The 16,763-nt window shown below is 42.5% G+C and overlaps 1 protein-coding gene across 1 annotated transcript in view; it reads left to right on the top strand.

The window, feature by feature from the left end:
• The window catches only part of LOC124553223 (poly [ADP-ribose] polymerase tankyrase-1-like), a 149,144-nt gene that overhangs the window by 68,396 nt on the left and 63,985 nt on the right, over positions 1-16,763 (top strand). Inside the window, exons 3-5 of the mRNA XM_047127114.1 lie at positions 2,648-2,770; positions 6,705-6,827; positions 10,744-10,872. Coding sequence (XP_046983070.1) covers positions 2,648-2,770; positions 6,705-6,827; positions 10,744-10,872 — 375 coding nt within the window. The remainder of the gene's footprint in view (positions 1-2,647; positions 2,771-6,704; positions 6,828-10,743; positions 10,873-16,763) is intronic.

Genomic DNA, 16,763 nt, shown 5'->3' with positions numbered 1-16,763 from the left:
AGCATTTCCTACCAAGGAATAAAACTCTACAATAAATTAGCAAAGAAGATTAAAGAAATTGCTAAAACAAACTTATTTAAAAAAGCAACAAACTTATTTAAAAAAGCAATTAAAAAGTACCAGTTAACTCAATGATTCTATACATTGGAGGGTTACTTAGATGACAGAGTAGGCCTACGTGTTTGGTAAAAATGTAATGCAAATAATAAACATCTGACATTCCACATAACACCTTAATACTTTATATTTTCCTTCTGTTTCTCATTTTCAGAAAAAAGTTACTTATAAAGCTGTGGAATGCATAATTTTAACACTTTCTACTTTTTCTGAGTTCAACAAGTCACTCGTGATAGAAGGATTCTGAGTCACTATTTCACGCTAGCTAATGGGAAGTTGCGGTGCACAAAATAGTCCTGACGTCAGAAATTAATATGAGTAGTGTGTGAAGTGTTGCAAAACAAGGCGTGTACAGTATGCATTTGTGTTCAGTAAATCGGAGTGAGAAATGAATGGACAGTATAACATTATCAAATAACTTACTTCTACAATGGCGTTTTTCAATAGGGCCAGTGCAAATGAGCTAATAGTAGTGCTTTAAACAGAGACCTTTGTAGCTGCGCGGGATGAGCCCAGTGGTCTAAAGCGCTGCAGTCATGGACTGTGTGGCTAGTCCTGGCAGAGGTTCGAGTCCTCCCTCGGACATGGGTGTGTGTGTTTGTCCTTAGGATAATTTAGATTCAGTAATGTGTGAACTTAGGGACTGATGACCTTAGCAGTTAAGTCCCATAATATTTCACATACATTTGAACATTTTTAGAGAGCCTTGTATTGGGAACGCTGGAGGCACCAGTCTTCATCCAGCCATCCTGATTTAGGTTTTCTTTAGTTTCTCTAAATTATTCCAGGAAAAGGCAGGGATGGTTCTTACTATATAGCCACAGCTGGCTACCTGTTCCATCCTTGTCATTCTAAACCAGTTATCGTTTCCATTGTACCTGTAATACCAATACATGTCCAGTATCCTTGCACCTCAGTCACACCAGATATCCAGTCGAGTTCGACAGCCTCTTTGTATCAAAGTTTACTTCCTGCCCGCAGATCACCTACAGACTAATGATGTATTCTTCCTACTGTAGCGACCTGGGGTGAGTGGACCACTTGGCATAGAGGTGGTGGAGTAGCAAATTGTGGCAGTGGTGGTACTGGCCAGAGGTGGCTAGTAAAATTCCGCTACAAGGTGCAACATATTTTATTTAGTCTTCAGTTACAACATCGAAGTGCTGCAGTGCATCTTGATACACCCTCTGCAGGCGTCAGGTCACCTGGCGGTGGTGGTGACGACAGATGGCAGTGAGATGGTCAGGTGACACTGGTCTCCTGCTTTGCTGATACCACACTCAGTACTACATGCCTGATTTAGCAGTATGCAGCCCTTACTGAAAGGTGCCAGAGATATTTACCTCCACTGCACTCTCTTAGGTGTCTACTGGTGCTTGGCTAGAAGCTCATCCTGGTGTACAAGGATGAGAGCTGTACAGCCCTGGTTGCGAACTGCTGACTTCTGAGGTAGAAGCTTGGTTTTGTTGTGGAGATTGGGGAATAGCTCATCCAGTGTGTCGTTCTAAGTTCATTGGAGAAAATTTAGAACTGTGAGCCAGTCTAGAGGATCTGCCTGGTCAGGCCAGTGCAAGCAGCTGGCTGGCCCTTAGTATGATGGGAACTTGCATTAACCTAAAGTCATGCTGCCAGACTGTACATCACTGTGTGAGAAGCAGTGGTTAGATATAACGACTGACACCACGCTTGCTGTACCATTGACAGCTTCCATGCACATCCAAACTGACACCCCCATGTTGCATGCTGCAGGAATACTCTGCAGGCCAGCTTGGTCACGCCACCTTGCAGGGTGCAAACAGGCTAACTTGTGGAATTACATATCGGCTCCTCTGAGCCTGCCTGCCTGGCTGCTTCATATATGATTGCCGTAAGCTTCATTTAATTCAGTAACTCCTGAAATTTACCATCGGTGTTACACTACTCTTCGGTACACGTGCCATGAGTAATATTTTGTTACTATCCAACCTAACTGATATTTTCATTTTTTTATAATGATCATATGGCGTTGTCAGCTGAGTGATCCCATCTGCGTATGTTCAGCAGCCTGATGCAAGTGTTTCCATTTGACGCCATTTCAGCAGTTGGCACATCAATGAAGGTGAGATGAAGTGATTGGGATAACACAAGGAGCCAGTCCCCAAGTGAATAAAATCTACGAGCTACCTGAGAATCGAACAAGGAAACCCATGATCTAGAAGCAGTAATGGTTATCATGAGACCATGGGCTATAATTTTAAGAGCCAGCAGTATACTTTTGCTAACTGTTTTGTTGTTGTTGAACCACTTAACCTGATTCCATGAACAACCCTGTGCAACTGGTGCAGATACTAACTCTTTTCACCACTGTAGTTTGCGTAAATCTACCTTCTGGCTCCATAGCGGTGTGTGTAGTATTACTTCAACGTATGATGAGCAGACAGTATCACACCTGTTCCTGCTGTCTAGCAAGGAGCCACCTGTTTACCATGTGAATACTCTCGCTCTCACCCCATGGCAGCCAACCCACACCTATTCTGTGCTTCTCTTACAGCGAACCAGCCACCCAAGACAGCGAGCCACCTGCTGCCACTCCACCAGAGAGCGGACATGGTGGCACGCCTGCCGCTGCCTCTGATGCTGCGCCACCACCCACAGATCTTCTCCCTCGAGTGCAGTGAGTTCCATATGTCTCACAGCATTAGTTCTCTGCCACACATTCATAATTCTAGTCCTGTGAACAATTGTACTACTGATATTTATAAATACATTTCTTTGTCACCCAGTTGATGATCTACACTTCTACATCAACACAAATCATTGTTTTATGTTGTTATCAAAAACATAGAAAACTATTTCACCAATTTACTTGAGATTTTTAAACTACATTGTAATGAAAGTCCACCCAGACATGGGTTATACTGTTGCTTTAGTATATATAACATATAAATACATATGTAATATAAAAAGCAAAACTCTGTTAGCAAAAATTACTCTAAAAATTATATATATATATATATATATATATATATATATATATATATATATATATATGAAAATCATATATATATATGATTTTTAGAGTAACCTGTAAAAATCTGAAGTATATATATATATATATATATATATATATATATATATATATATACAATGACTACTTAATTATTGTATATATATAATGTTGAGTGTATATGTGTGTGTGTGTGTGTATGACTTCCTGCCAAACCCTGCATCGATTTCAACAAAATTTGACACAGAAACAGTACTGTGGGATTTTATGACCTCATATCTGTAATAGGAGTGGAGATACGGACAAATACGTATTTTCTCAGCCCTGGGGTATACGTATATGTGCTAACATGGATGACAGGCATATTGTGTGGGAATAGTATTGACCTGCCTTATTGCTTTGGTTTGCAGTGCAGCATACACATCAGGAGCAAGAAACTGTTTTCCAGCCCCCAATGTGTACGCTGCCTTGCACTATAAGCATTTGTGCTGTAGTAGTACTTGCATGAACTTACAATTTCCTTTGTTCGGGAAATATGTGTGTCTCCAATACTCATCGCCATCACACTGGATAAAATAGAGGAAATCTAGAAAGAGGCTATGAATTTGGAAGTAATAAGAGGAACACACCTTACGACTGAATGACAGAACCCGAAGATGAAGTGTTTAGCTTATGCTGATGACCTTGCTCTCTTAGCTGACAACCGAGAAGACACTTCGTGAAACCACAGAAAAAAACAGGTCTTCAAATCTTCTGTGGAAGAAATAACATATAGAGTACAGGTAGCGAAGTGAGAGATGCATGGATGTAAATCAGAGGAAGATTAAGAGGACAGAAGTTTAAATGCCTGGGGGAATGGTTCAACCAAATGGAGTCGATAAGGAGGCAAAGGAGGAGCCAGAAAACTAGACCTGACCTACAAGCTAACACAGAACAAGTACAACAATGGGCATTATCCTACAAGACCACAATCAGATACTATAACTCGGTAGTACAACCAGAACGATCGTACACTTTGGAGTGTCTTATTTTAAATAAAATGGTGAGCTTCGAGAACTCGAAAACAAAGAACGAAGATTTTGAGGAAAATACGTGGACCACAGAACAGTACTGATGGGACTCGGAAGAAGATGAAAAGTGGAGAACTGTACCAGGACACCCACAAGATCGCGGACACAATGAGAAAGCGAATGTTAAAGTTCTATAGACACTACTAAGGATGGATGAGTGCAGATTGACCATAAAGCTCTTCAGCTACACCATGGGATTAATGGCCACATCTAAAGGGGTAGATGAGGTGAAGTGGGATGCAATGAAGTTGGAATTGCGCTGCAGATGGTCCACAAAAGAAGAGAGCAGAGTTAAAGTATGAATCATTTCAAGAGAGACCACTAAACAGAAGGCCCAAACTGTCGTTTCTGAGATGGAGAAAAAAAAGCAGCGAAAGAATATAGAGATTCTGGAGAAGATAAGGAAAACCAAAAAATCTTAACTTCTGTGCTACTCGTAATTGAACAAACTCAGAAGTTTAAAAAATGCAGTTGTCGGTGTGACTGAGGTGCATTTTGTGGAGTATTTCAATGACCTAGTTTGGGATCACACGTTTCAAGCTAGCATGGAACTAACTATTTCAGGAGGGCTGTAGTCAATCCAGGCAAGATCTCACCAGCACCAAATGACCAGTGCCTGAAAGGACTGATATATTTTCCCCTTTGCTGTGCAGGCATGACACACAGCTTGACTCTGGAACTCGACAGCCATCCTGATTTAGGTTTTCCTTAGTTTCTCTAAATTACTTCAGGAAAATGTCGCAATGGTTCTCACTGCATGACCACAGCCACCTGTTCCACCCCTGTCATTCTAGACCTGTGAGTCTGTAAATGTCTGTATATGTGAGTTACTTTAATATTGTCGTTTCCAATGCATCTGTAATACCAAGATATGTCAGTATCCTTGTACAAAGAATCTACCTCAGTCACACCAGATACCCACCCAAGTTAGAGAGCCTTTCTGTATCAAAGTTTCTTTGCTCCCCACAGATCACCTACAGACTGATAATGCATTCTTCCTATTGAATATACAGGGGGTAAGTGAACCACTTGGCATGCAGGTGGTGCAGTGGATCATTGTGGAAGCGATGGTGCTGGCCAGAGATGGCAAGAAAAATTCCGCTGCAAGATGCAACATACTTTATTTAGTCTTGTGCTACAACATCGAAGTGCTGCAATGCACCTTGGAACACCTTCTGCAGGCGTCAGGTCACCTGGCGATGGTAATGACGACAGATGGGCGTGGCAATGAGATGGTCAGTTGACATTGGTCTCCTGCTTTGCTGATACTGTTTACCACACTCAGCAATACGTGTCTGAGTTAGCAGTATGCAGCCCTTACTGAAAGGTGCCAGAGATTCGCACCTCCACTGCACTCTCTTAGGTGTCTACTGGTGCTTGGCTAGAAGCTCATCCTGGTGTACAAGGATGAGAGCTGTACAGCCCTGGTTGCGAACTGCTGACCTCTGAGGTAGAAGCTTGGTTTTGTTGTGGAGATTGGGGAATAGCTCATCCAGTGTGTCGTTCTAAGTTCATTGGAGAATATTTAGAACTGTGAGCCAGTCTAGAGGATCTGCCTGGTCAGGCCAGTGCAAGCAGCTGGCTGGCCCTTAGTATGATGGGGACTTGCATTTACCTGAAGTCATGCTGCCAGACTGTACATCACTGTGTGAGAAGCAGTGGTTAGATATAACGACTGACACCACGCTTGCTGTACCATTGACAGCTTCCATGCACATCCAAACTGACACCCCCATGTTGCATGCTGCAGGAATACTCTGCAGGCCAGCTTGGTCACGCCACCTTGCAGGGTGCAAACAGGCTAACTTGTGGAATTACATATCGGCTCCTCTGAGCCTGCCTGCCTGGCTGCTTCATATATGATTGCTGTAAGCTTCATTTAATTCAGTAACTCCTGAAATTTACCATCGGTGTTACACTACTCTTCGGTACACGTGCCATGAGTAATATTTTGTTACTATCCAACCTAACTGATATTTTCATTTTTTTATAATGATCATATGGCGTTGTCAGCTGAGTGATCCCATCTGCGTATGTTCAGCAGCCTGATGCAAGTGTTTCCATTTGACGCCATTTCAGCAGTTGGCACATCAATGAAGGTGAGATGAAGTGATTGGGATAACACAAGGAGCCAGTCCCCAAGTGAATAAAATCTACGAGCTACCTGAGAATCGAACAAGGAAACCCATGATCTAGAAGCAGTAATGGTTATCATGAGACCATGGGCTATAATTTTAAGAGCCAGCAGTATACTTTTGCTAACTGTTTTGTTGTTGTTGAACCACTTAACCTGATTCCATGAACAACCCTGTGCAACTGGTGCAGATACTAACTCTTTTCACCACTGTAGTTTGCGTAAATCTACCTTCTGGCTCCATAGCGGTGTGTGTAGTATTACTTCAACGTATGATGAGCAGACAGTATCACACCTGTTCCTGCTGTCTAGCAAGGAGCCACCTGTTTACCATGTGAATACTCTCGCTCTCACCCCATGGCAGCCAACCCACACCTATTCTGTGCTTCTCTTACAGCGAACCAGCCACCCAAGACAGCGAGCCACCTGCTGCCACTCCACCAGAGAGCGGACATGGTGGCACGCCTGCCGCTGCCTCTGATGCTGCGCCACCACCCACAGATCTTCTCCCTCGAGTGCAGTGAGTTCCATATGTCTCACAGCATTAGTTCTCTGCCACACATTCATAATTCTAGTCCTGTGAACAATTGTACTACTGATATTTATAAATACATTTCTTTGTCACCCAGTTGATGATCTACACTTCTACATCAACACAAATCATTGTTTTATGTTGTTATCAAAAACATAGAAAACTATTTCACCAATTTACTTGAGATTTTTAAACTACATTGTAATGAAAGTCCACCCAGACATGGGTTATACTGTTGCTTTAGTATATATAACATATAAATACATATGTAATATAAAAAGCAAAACTCTGTTAGCAAAAATTACTCTAAAAATTATATATATATATATATATATATATATATATATATATATATGAAAATCATATATATATATGATTTTTAGAGTAACCTGTAAAAATCTGAAGTATATATATATATATATATATATATATATACAATGACTACTTAATTATTGTATATATATAATGTTGAGTGTATATGTGTGTGTGTGTGTGTATGACTTCCTGCCAAACCCTGCATCGATTTCAACAAAATTTGACACAGAAACAGTACTGTGGGATTTTATGACCTCATATCTGTAATAGGAGTGGAGATACGGACAAATACGTATTTTCTCAGCCCTGGGGTATACGTATATGTGCTAACATGGATGACAGGCATATTGTGTGGGAATAGTATTGACCTGCCTTATTGCTTTGGTTTGCAGTGCAGCATACACATCAGGAGCAAGAAACTGTTTTCCAGCCCCCAATGTGTACGCTGCCTTGCACTATAAGCATTTGTGCTGTAGTAGTACTTGCATGAACTTACAATTTCCTTTGTTCGGGAAATATGTGTGTCTCCAATACTCATCGCCATCACACTGGATAAAATAGAGGAAATCTAGAAAGAGGCTATGAATTTGGAAGTAATAAGAGGAACACACCTTACGACTGAATGACAGAACCCGAAGATGAAGTGTTTAGCTTATGCTGATGACCTTGCTCTCTTAGCTGACAACCGAGAAGACACTTCGTGAAACCACAGAAAAAAACAGGTCTTCAAATCTTCTGTGGAAGAAATAACATATAGAGTACAGGTAGCGAAGTGAGAGATGCATGGATGTAAATCAGAGGAAGATTAAGAGGACAGAAGTTTAAATGCCTGGGGGAATGGTTCAACCAAATGGAGTCGATAAGGAGGCAAAGGAGGAGCCAGAAAACTAGACCTGACCTACAAGCTAACACAGAACAAGTACAACAATGGGCATTATCCTACAAGACCACAATCAGATACTATAACTCGGTAGTACAACCAGAACGATCGTACACTTTGGAGTGTCTTATTTTAAATAAAATGGTGAGCTTCGAGAACTCGAAAACAAAGAACGAAGATTTTGAGGAAAATACGTGGACCACAGAACAGTACTGATGGGACTCGGAAGAAGATGAAAAGTGGAGAACTGTACCAGGACACCCACAAGATCGCGGACACAATGAGAAAGCGAATGTTAAAGTTCTATAGACACTACTAAGGATGGATGAGTGCAGATTGACCATAAAGCTCTTCAGCTACACCATGGGATTAATGGCCACATCTAAAGGGGTAGATGAGGTGAAGTGGGATGCAATGAAGTTGGAATTGCGCTGCAGATGGTCCACAAAAGAAGAGAGCAGAGTTAAAGTATGAATCATTTCAAGAGAGACCACTAAACAGAAGGCCCAAACTGTCGTTTCTGAGATGGAGAAAAAAAAGCAGCGAAAGAATATAGAGATTCTGGAGAAGATAAGGAAAACCAAAAAATCTTAACTTCTGTGCTACTCGTAATTGAACAAACTCAGAAGTTTAAAAAATGCAGTTGTCGGTGTGACTGAGGTGCATTTTGTGGAGTATTTCAATGACCTAGTTTGGGATCACACGTTTCAAGCTAGCATGGAACTAACTATTTCAGGAGGGCTGTAGTCAATCCAGGCAAGATCTCACCAGCACCAAATGACCAGTGCCTGAAAGGACTGATATATTTTCCCCTTTGCTGTGCAGGCATGACACACAGCTTGACTCTGGAACTCGACAGCCATCCTGATTTAGGTTTTCCTTAGTTTCTCTAAATTACTTCAGGAAAATGTCGCAATGGTTCTCACTGCATGACCACAGCCACCTGTTCCACCCCTGTCATTCTAGACCTGTGAGTCTGTAAATGTCTGTATATGTGAGTTACTTTAATATTGTCGTTTCCAATGCATCTGTAATACCAAGATATGTCAGTATCCTTGTACAAAGAATCTACCTCAGTCACACCAGATACCCACCCAAGTTAGAGAGCCTTTCTGTATCAAAGTTTCTTTGCTCCCCACAGATCACCTACAGACTGATAATGCATTCTTCCTATTGAATATACAGGGGGTAAGTGAACCACTTGGCATGCAGGTGGTGCAGTGGATCATTGTGGAAGCGATGGTGCTGGCCAGAGATGGCAAGAAAAATTCCGCTGCAAGATGCAACATACTTTATTTAGTCTTGTGCTACAACATCGAAGTGCTGCAATGCACCTTGGAACACCTTCTGCAGGCGTCAGGTCACCTGGCGATGGTAATGACGACAGATGGGCGTGGCAATGAGATGGTCAGTTGACATTGGTCTCCTGCTTTGCTGATACTGTTTACCACACTCAGCAATACGTGTCTGAGTTAGCAGTATGCAGCCCTTACTGAAAGGTGCCAGAGATTCGTACCTCCACTGCACTCTCTTAGGTGTCTACTGGTGCTTGGCTAGAAGCTCATCCTGGTGTACAAGGATGAGAGCTGTACAGCCCTGGTTGCGAACTGCTGACCTCTGAGGTAGAAGCTTGGTTTTGTTGTGGAGATTGGGGAATAGCTCATCCAGTGTGTCGTTCTAAGTTCATTGGAGAATATTTAGAACTGTGAGCCAGTCTAGAGGATCTGCCTGGTCAGGCCAGTGCAAGCAGCTGGCTGGCCCTTAGTATGATGGGGACTTGCATTTACCTGAAGTCATGCTGCCAGACTGTACATCACTGTGTGAGAAGCAGTGGTTAGATATAACGACTGACACCACGCTTGCTGTCCCATTGACAGCTTCCATGCACATCCAAACTGACACCCCCATGTTGCGTGCTGCAGGAATACTCTGCAGGCCAGTTTGGTCTGGTCACCTTGCGGTGTGCAAATAGGCTAACTTGTGGAATTACATATCGGCTCCTCTCAGCCTGCCTGCTTCATATATGGCTGCCATAAGCTTCATTAAATTCAGTAACTCCTGAAATTTACCATCGGCGTTACACTACTCTTTGGTATACGCGCCATGAGTAATATTTTGTTACTATCCAACTTAATTGATATTTTCATTTTTTTATAATGACCATATGGCGTTGTCAGCTGAGTGATCCCATCTGGGTATGTTCAGCAGCCTGATGCAAGTGTTTCCATTTGACGCCATTTCAGCAGTTGGCACATCAATGAAGGTGAGATGAAGTGATTGGGATAACACAAGGAGCCAGTCCCCAAGTGAATAAAATCTACGAGCTACCTGAGAATCGAACAAGGAAACCCATGATCTAGAAGCAGTAATGGTTATCATGAGACCATGGGCTATAATTTTAAGAGCCAGCAGTATACTTTTGGTAACTGTTTTGTTGTTGTTGAGGCACTTAACCTGATTCCATGAGCAACCCTGTGCAACTGGTGCAGATACTAACTCTTTTCAACACTGTAGTGTGAACATCAGTTGAGCCATGTATCTATCCTGTGACTCCATAGCGGTGTGTGTAGTATTACTTCAATGTGTGCTGAGCAGACAGTATCACACCTGTGCCTGCTGTCTAGCAAGGAGCCACCTGTTTCCCATGTGAATGCTCTCGCTCTCACCCCATGACAGCCAACCCACACCTATTCTGTGCTTCTCTTACAGTGAGCCAACCGCCCAAAACAGCGAGCCACCTGCTGCCACTCCACCAGAGAGCGGACATGGTGGCACGCCTGCCGCTGCCGCTGCCGCTGATTCTGCGCCACCGCCCACAGACTCCCTCTCTCGAGTGCGGTGAGTTCTTTGATCACGTATGTATGTCCTAGCATTAGTTCTGTGCCCAACATTCATAATTCCAGTTTCATGAACAGTTGCACTATATATATTTGTATACGCATCTGTTTGCCACCAAGTCGATTAATCTGTACTTCTATATAAACACAAGTCGTTTTTTAATGTTGTTACTAAAGATACCAAAAAGTTTTTGACCAGTTTACTTCAGATTCTTACACTGTACTCTAACGAGAATTCACACGGACATAGGTTATATATTGCTTTCACATATATACACATAAATAGATATTTAATATATAAAAGCGAAACTCTGTAAGCAAAAGTCTCGAAAACGTCTTGGCTGATTTATACATTACTCTAATGAACATAGCATATATGTTTATAATATAAATCGTATATACAAACATCTAATATGAAAATGTTTTCAGCATAAATATCAAAAAGTTCTGTATAATTACTATATATATATATATATATATATATATATATATATATATATATATATATATATATATAATATGGAGATGTTGTTAGCAAAAATCTCGAAAAAGTCTTGAGTCGGTTACCTCAGAATTTTACAGGTTATGCGTCGATTTCAACAAAACTTGATACAGATTCAGCAGGCCACAAAAGTATCAGCAGTGTGAGGTTTACAAGCTCATAGTTGTATTAGGAGTGCAGATATGGGCAAATGTTTCAGTCCCTTGGGTGTTAGCGTACGGGGTACCCTGAAGGACAGGCATGTTGTCTGCGAATAGTATTGACCTCCCTTATAGCTCTTCTTTGCAATGCAGTATACACATCAGCAGCAGGAATCTGTTTTCCATCCCCCAATTTGTAGGCTGCCTTACACAAAGACATTTGTGTGGGAGTAGTACGTAGGTGCCCTTTCAGTCTTCTTTCTAGGGGTTCCATGTGTGACTACAATACTCATCAACATCACAATGGATAGAGAAAATCATAAAATGGAAGTACAACAAACAGGCATTATTCTACCACAACAGATACTATAACTTGGTAGTGCAACTTAAACGATTGTACGCTTTCTAGTGTCTTATTTGAAATTAAAGTGCGAGCTTCGACAACTCGAGGAGAAAGAACGAAGATTTTGAGGAAAATACTCGGACCACAGAAGTCTACTGATGGGACTTGGGAATGGCTGTGCAGCGGGAGGATGGATTGAGGAAATGGATCATAAGGGAGAGGGAGACTGAGCTGGACAGAGAGATGAGAGAGGAGGAGATGGACTGAGTGACAGGAACAGAGAAAATGAAGAGAGTGTGGGTGGGGTGGTGATGGTCGGTGAGAGGGGAAGGAGGAAATGTACATTGGGAAGGGAGAAATGAAGGGGGCCTGTGGAAGTGGTAGAGTGGTAGTGGGCAAATGGTAAAAGTAAATGGGCAGGAAGATATGAACAGAGGGAGGGAAGGGGGGTATGGGTAGAGAGAGGAGGGAAGAAGATGTGGTCAGAGAAAGAGGTATAGGAGATGAACAAAGAGAGTGGTGGGAGGAGATGGAGAGACAGAATGGGAAGGAGGAGATGGATATGTAGAGTTGGGAGGATGAAATGGGAAGAGAGATGGAAGGTTGGAAGAGGAAAGCATAGGGCGGGAGGAGAAGAAGATGTCTGCAATATGTGTGTGGAACACATTCACAACTGACGCTGTTGGGAAAAAAACAGTATGAACTCGTACTATAATAGGGAAACACTGACCGCAGAAGTCTTGTAAAGTGCTTGATCGATTTATTTCAGATTGTTACATGATACTCTAATAAACATGCAGACAGTTATACGTCATATATTCTTCCGTTAAAACTATGAGAAAGAAAATGCTGCATTGAGCAGTGCTGTGAAAGTCGGCAGTTTTGATCGCTTTCCCACAGTCAGTTTGACATATGTTAGCACGGAATTTAAACTGTGATAGCAGGGCATTTAAATCATTAAACAAATGGTTTCTCCCACATATATTCCTTCTCATTATATATATTTTAAACAAAAATTGTATACACAACAATGTACTGTTTTGGTTTCATTATCAAAGTCTGTTTTCATAGAAAATAGGGAAATTATATTTATGGCTTATTGGTCTATGGTGAGACTACAACTACAGAATGTGAATTTGCAACAACAATAAACAAGGTTCAAGGATAAAGAGTGGCGGAAAAGGAGATAGAAAGAGAGTTAGGGTGGGGGGGGGGGGGGGGGGGGGAAGTGGACATAGTAGGAAGAGATGTACAGAGAGTGTATGGAGGATGGAGGTGGTGATAGAGAGAGGTGGGGGGAGGAGGAGGATATTGACAGTGTAAAGGTGGAGAACGACATTAAAACTTATAACCAATTCCCATACATATTTATCAGTTGCAGAAAATGGCCCAGTTCGCAAGTAATAATAATAACAATTTTGTGTGACTCAGCGGCCTGGCTCAAGTCTTTCAATTGGAAATCACTCTGGAGACTAGCGCGTCCCTAATCTACACATTGTATAACAAGGGAACGGGGACCTGGAGTTTAAAGAGGGATTCGAAGAACATGTCGCTTCGGGGCGCTGCTCACTTCGTTGAGGGGTGAAGGCTAGGTTAAAAGGAAGACTGCAAAGCCTGTGGTCCGCCAGAGGTTCCATCACCCGACATCTCGCTTTCCAGGTAAACGCTTTTATCACTAGACAAGTAAGACCGACATACCCAGTCGAGAAGCCGTTTATTATATGCACTAAAATGACTGCAACCGTTACCACTTACCAGACTGCTTCCCAGGTTGTTGAGGGGAACAGTGCTCGGTTTGCAACTCAGACACATTCAGCTGGGGTGCACAGCAGCCATTCTAAGTAAGTAGACTCATATGCGATAAAATCAGACATCATTATGGGTAATGAATGAGGGTCGTTCAATAAGTAATGCCGCCCTATTTTTCTACATAGTCTCCATCACGTTCTATGGCCATACACCTATGATGTGGAAGAGCATGTATTCCCTACTGGTAAAAGTTCTTGACCTGTAGGCGTAGCCGTGTTTTCCCTGCATGATTGACACTCTCGCCATCTTCAAAGTGTGTTCCCCATAGAGAATCTTTAAGTGACCCAAAGATTTGGAAGTTCGAGAGTGCCAGATCTGGACTGTATGGTGGAGAAGCAATTATGTCCAACCCAATTTGACAATGTGGTCTGGGTTCTCAGACTTGAGTGGGTGTGCATTGTCATGTTGGAGCAAGATTTCCACTGGATTCTTGTCCGATCAGAAACGTCGTAAATTGTTCTTGAATTTATTTTGAGTCTTCAGATATGCCTCTGAATTGATGGTTGTAGCATGACATCCACTAGAATAACACCATCACAATCCCAGAAGACTGTCACTATGACCGAGGGGTTGTCTTGAATTACTTATTTGTCGTGAATCAGGATGATCCCGCTTAATGGACTGCCTTTTTCTTACCGGCGCAAAGTGGTGCATCCAGCTTTCGTCCACTGTAACGAACTGTGACAGAAAAGCCTCTACATCGGTCTGAAAACGCTCCAGCAATTCAGATGAATTGGCTTTCTTTGAATCTTGTGGTCCACTGCGAACATTCGTGGAACCCATCGTGAGCACGTGTTTCAATATCCGAGAGCCTCGGTCATTGCAGACAACTGTAGAGCCAATTGCCGAGCTGTTATGCGGTTGTCCACAAATAATGGCATCTGCACGGTTCAGCATGTCTGGAGCAGTGGCTGTGACAGGACGTCCCAAGCGTGGCTGATCATGGAGCTCTGTTTCTGCATTTAGTGAGGCTGTAACTTTCTTTATCCACCGCCCAACTGTACTCCTATCAACTGCATCATCGCCATACACTGCACACAAACTTCTATGGATGTTCACCACGGTTTCTTTTTCTGCACACAGGAATTCAATAACAGTACGCTGCTTGTAACGTAAGTAGTATGTAGATGCCATTTTGACGGTGTATTACGGCGCTGCCACTTGCTAGAACAGTTCGAAACTTCCCTGGCGCACAGAACAAATATCAAATGTCAAGCGCCAACAAGTACGTTTGTCTATGCATATTACTCGTATTACTGAACGACCCTCGTACATAGCTGCCTCAGCATTAGATTTATGATACTAAATTTCCCTCAGCGTTAAAACAAGTAGCTCTGAGGCAGACTACAGTGTAAAAGTCGCTGTGTCTCTGCCATCCAAAAGATATAGGACGTAACCAAACTCCACTAACAAACATTTTGGCATTCGAAGATATCTGCGCTCTTTTTTTTAAAAAAACAATGTTCTAAATTCCTTTACGCAGCTTCTCCTTGTGGTGAAGCCTTCATACAAAGCATTTTCCTCTCCCTACCACTGTCTGTATATACGTCTCCTCCAGTGTCTCGTTTTTTGCCACTGGCATTTTCTCCGTCCATCCCTCTCACAGCCTTTGCTTTTGTCCCTTTCATTCGCTCTTCCTTAGCACAGTCTATTTCTCTACCACTTTGTCCCATTGCTATTGTCTTTGTCCCATTCTTTTTCTCTCCCGTTGCCAATGGCACCGTTTCTCTTACTTACAGTCTGCAGTCTTCCTCGTCAACTGCCATTATATCCTTTCCATACATGGTCTTGGGAATGGTTTGCTTGGTGTTTGACCCCTACACCTGAAAATTTTAACATGCGAGTATAGGGGCTGGGGCAAATAGGGTAAATTCTTTTGTGTTGCAGTTCGTTGGTCTAAGGTGGTGGAGGGGGGGAGCGAATGGGAGGGCAGGTCCAGACCCAACCCCCCACCCCCACCACACCCCTAAAGCCTATGTATGATCACTCACCTCTCCATTTCATTTCCAGGGTCTACTCTCTCTTTGGCTCCCACTGCTGCTATCTCCATCTAGCTCTCTTTCTCTTTTACTGCCACTGTCTCTCGCTGACCATCAATATCTCCTCTGTCTTCGCATCCACTGCTATTGTTTTCATTTATCTCTCTTTGTCTTCCACTCTCACCTTCCTTCTCACACTATCACTGTCTTCTCTCTCTTTCTCTCCCACTCGTGCTGTCTCCTCTCGCTTCCACTGTGACTCTCTGCAACTCTCTTTCAGCACAAAAAGCCTCCATGTAATTTTCATCGTTTATAGTCACCGAATTCACACACCGACATTTCTTTCTTTTTTTAATGGAGCTAAATAATTTGAATTTCGTCCATGACCATCGAAAGAGGCTTGTGAGAGAACTCGAGCGACATAGCACTATCGGACTTGATCAAACAGTACCGATATAACAGCTCCACAAATCACTGTCGCACCATCAGGATGAGTTATTCCACAAACGTCTGCCCTGTTGTGCCAGGTTTATTCTCAGGTTTGGTTCTGGCGCTTACCTGCATGCGTGAGGCCCATTAGTCTGTGACGTCTGTTGTATTAATCAAATAACTTGTTTGTAAGTCTACTGAGACATTCACAACTTACAAGACAGTTGAAAAAGTCAATACGGTTTATGATGAGTGCCGCCAAAAATTGGAGCAGTGGTGCGCATGTATGCTGAACAAGGACGTAGCCTGGATTCTGTCAAAGGGATGGGGGGGGGGGGGGAGAGGGGAGAGGACCTTAAAAAACTCATTTTTTTCTTAAAATTTCCGTAAAGTACAATAAACCATTTTATCCAGATACAATCTCGTTACTTAGGAGTGCCGTATTTTGGCAAACCACAACGAAACACCAATGCTCCCAATTTCGTTCCCGCCAAGGTCATTTTACATTCTTCTTCTTTTACTCTGGAACTGAGCTGAGAAAATTAACAGGAATGCACGGGCGGTAATTTTCTGAGACCCTGTGATTTTTACCCACAGGGATTTTGGAGTAAAGAGATCTCTGTTCGATAGGGTAGCTAAAATAATTTTATATGGAGGAAATGCAAAGGATGTCGGATTACTCAACCTTTA

The sequence above is a fragment of the Schistocerca americana genome, chromosome 11 (assembly GCF_021461395.2).
Source record: "Schistocerca americana isolate TAMUIC-IGC-003095 chromosome 11, iqSchAmer2.1, whole genome shotgun sequence".
Taxonomy (NCBI): domain Eukaryota; kingdom Metazoa; phylum Arthropoda; class Insecta; order Orthoptera; family Acrididae; genus Schistocerca; species Schistocerca americana.
Note: the sequence above shows the minus strand (reverse complement) of the source record. Positions and strands in the feature narration are given on the sequence as shown.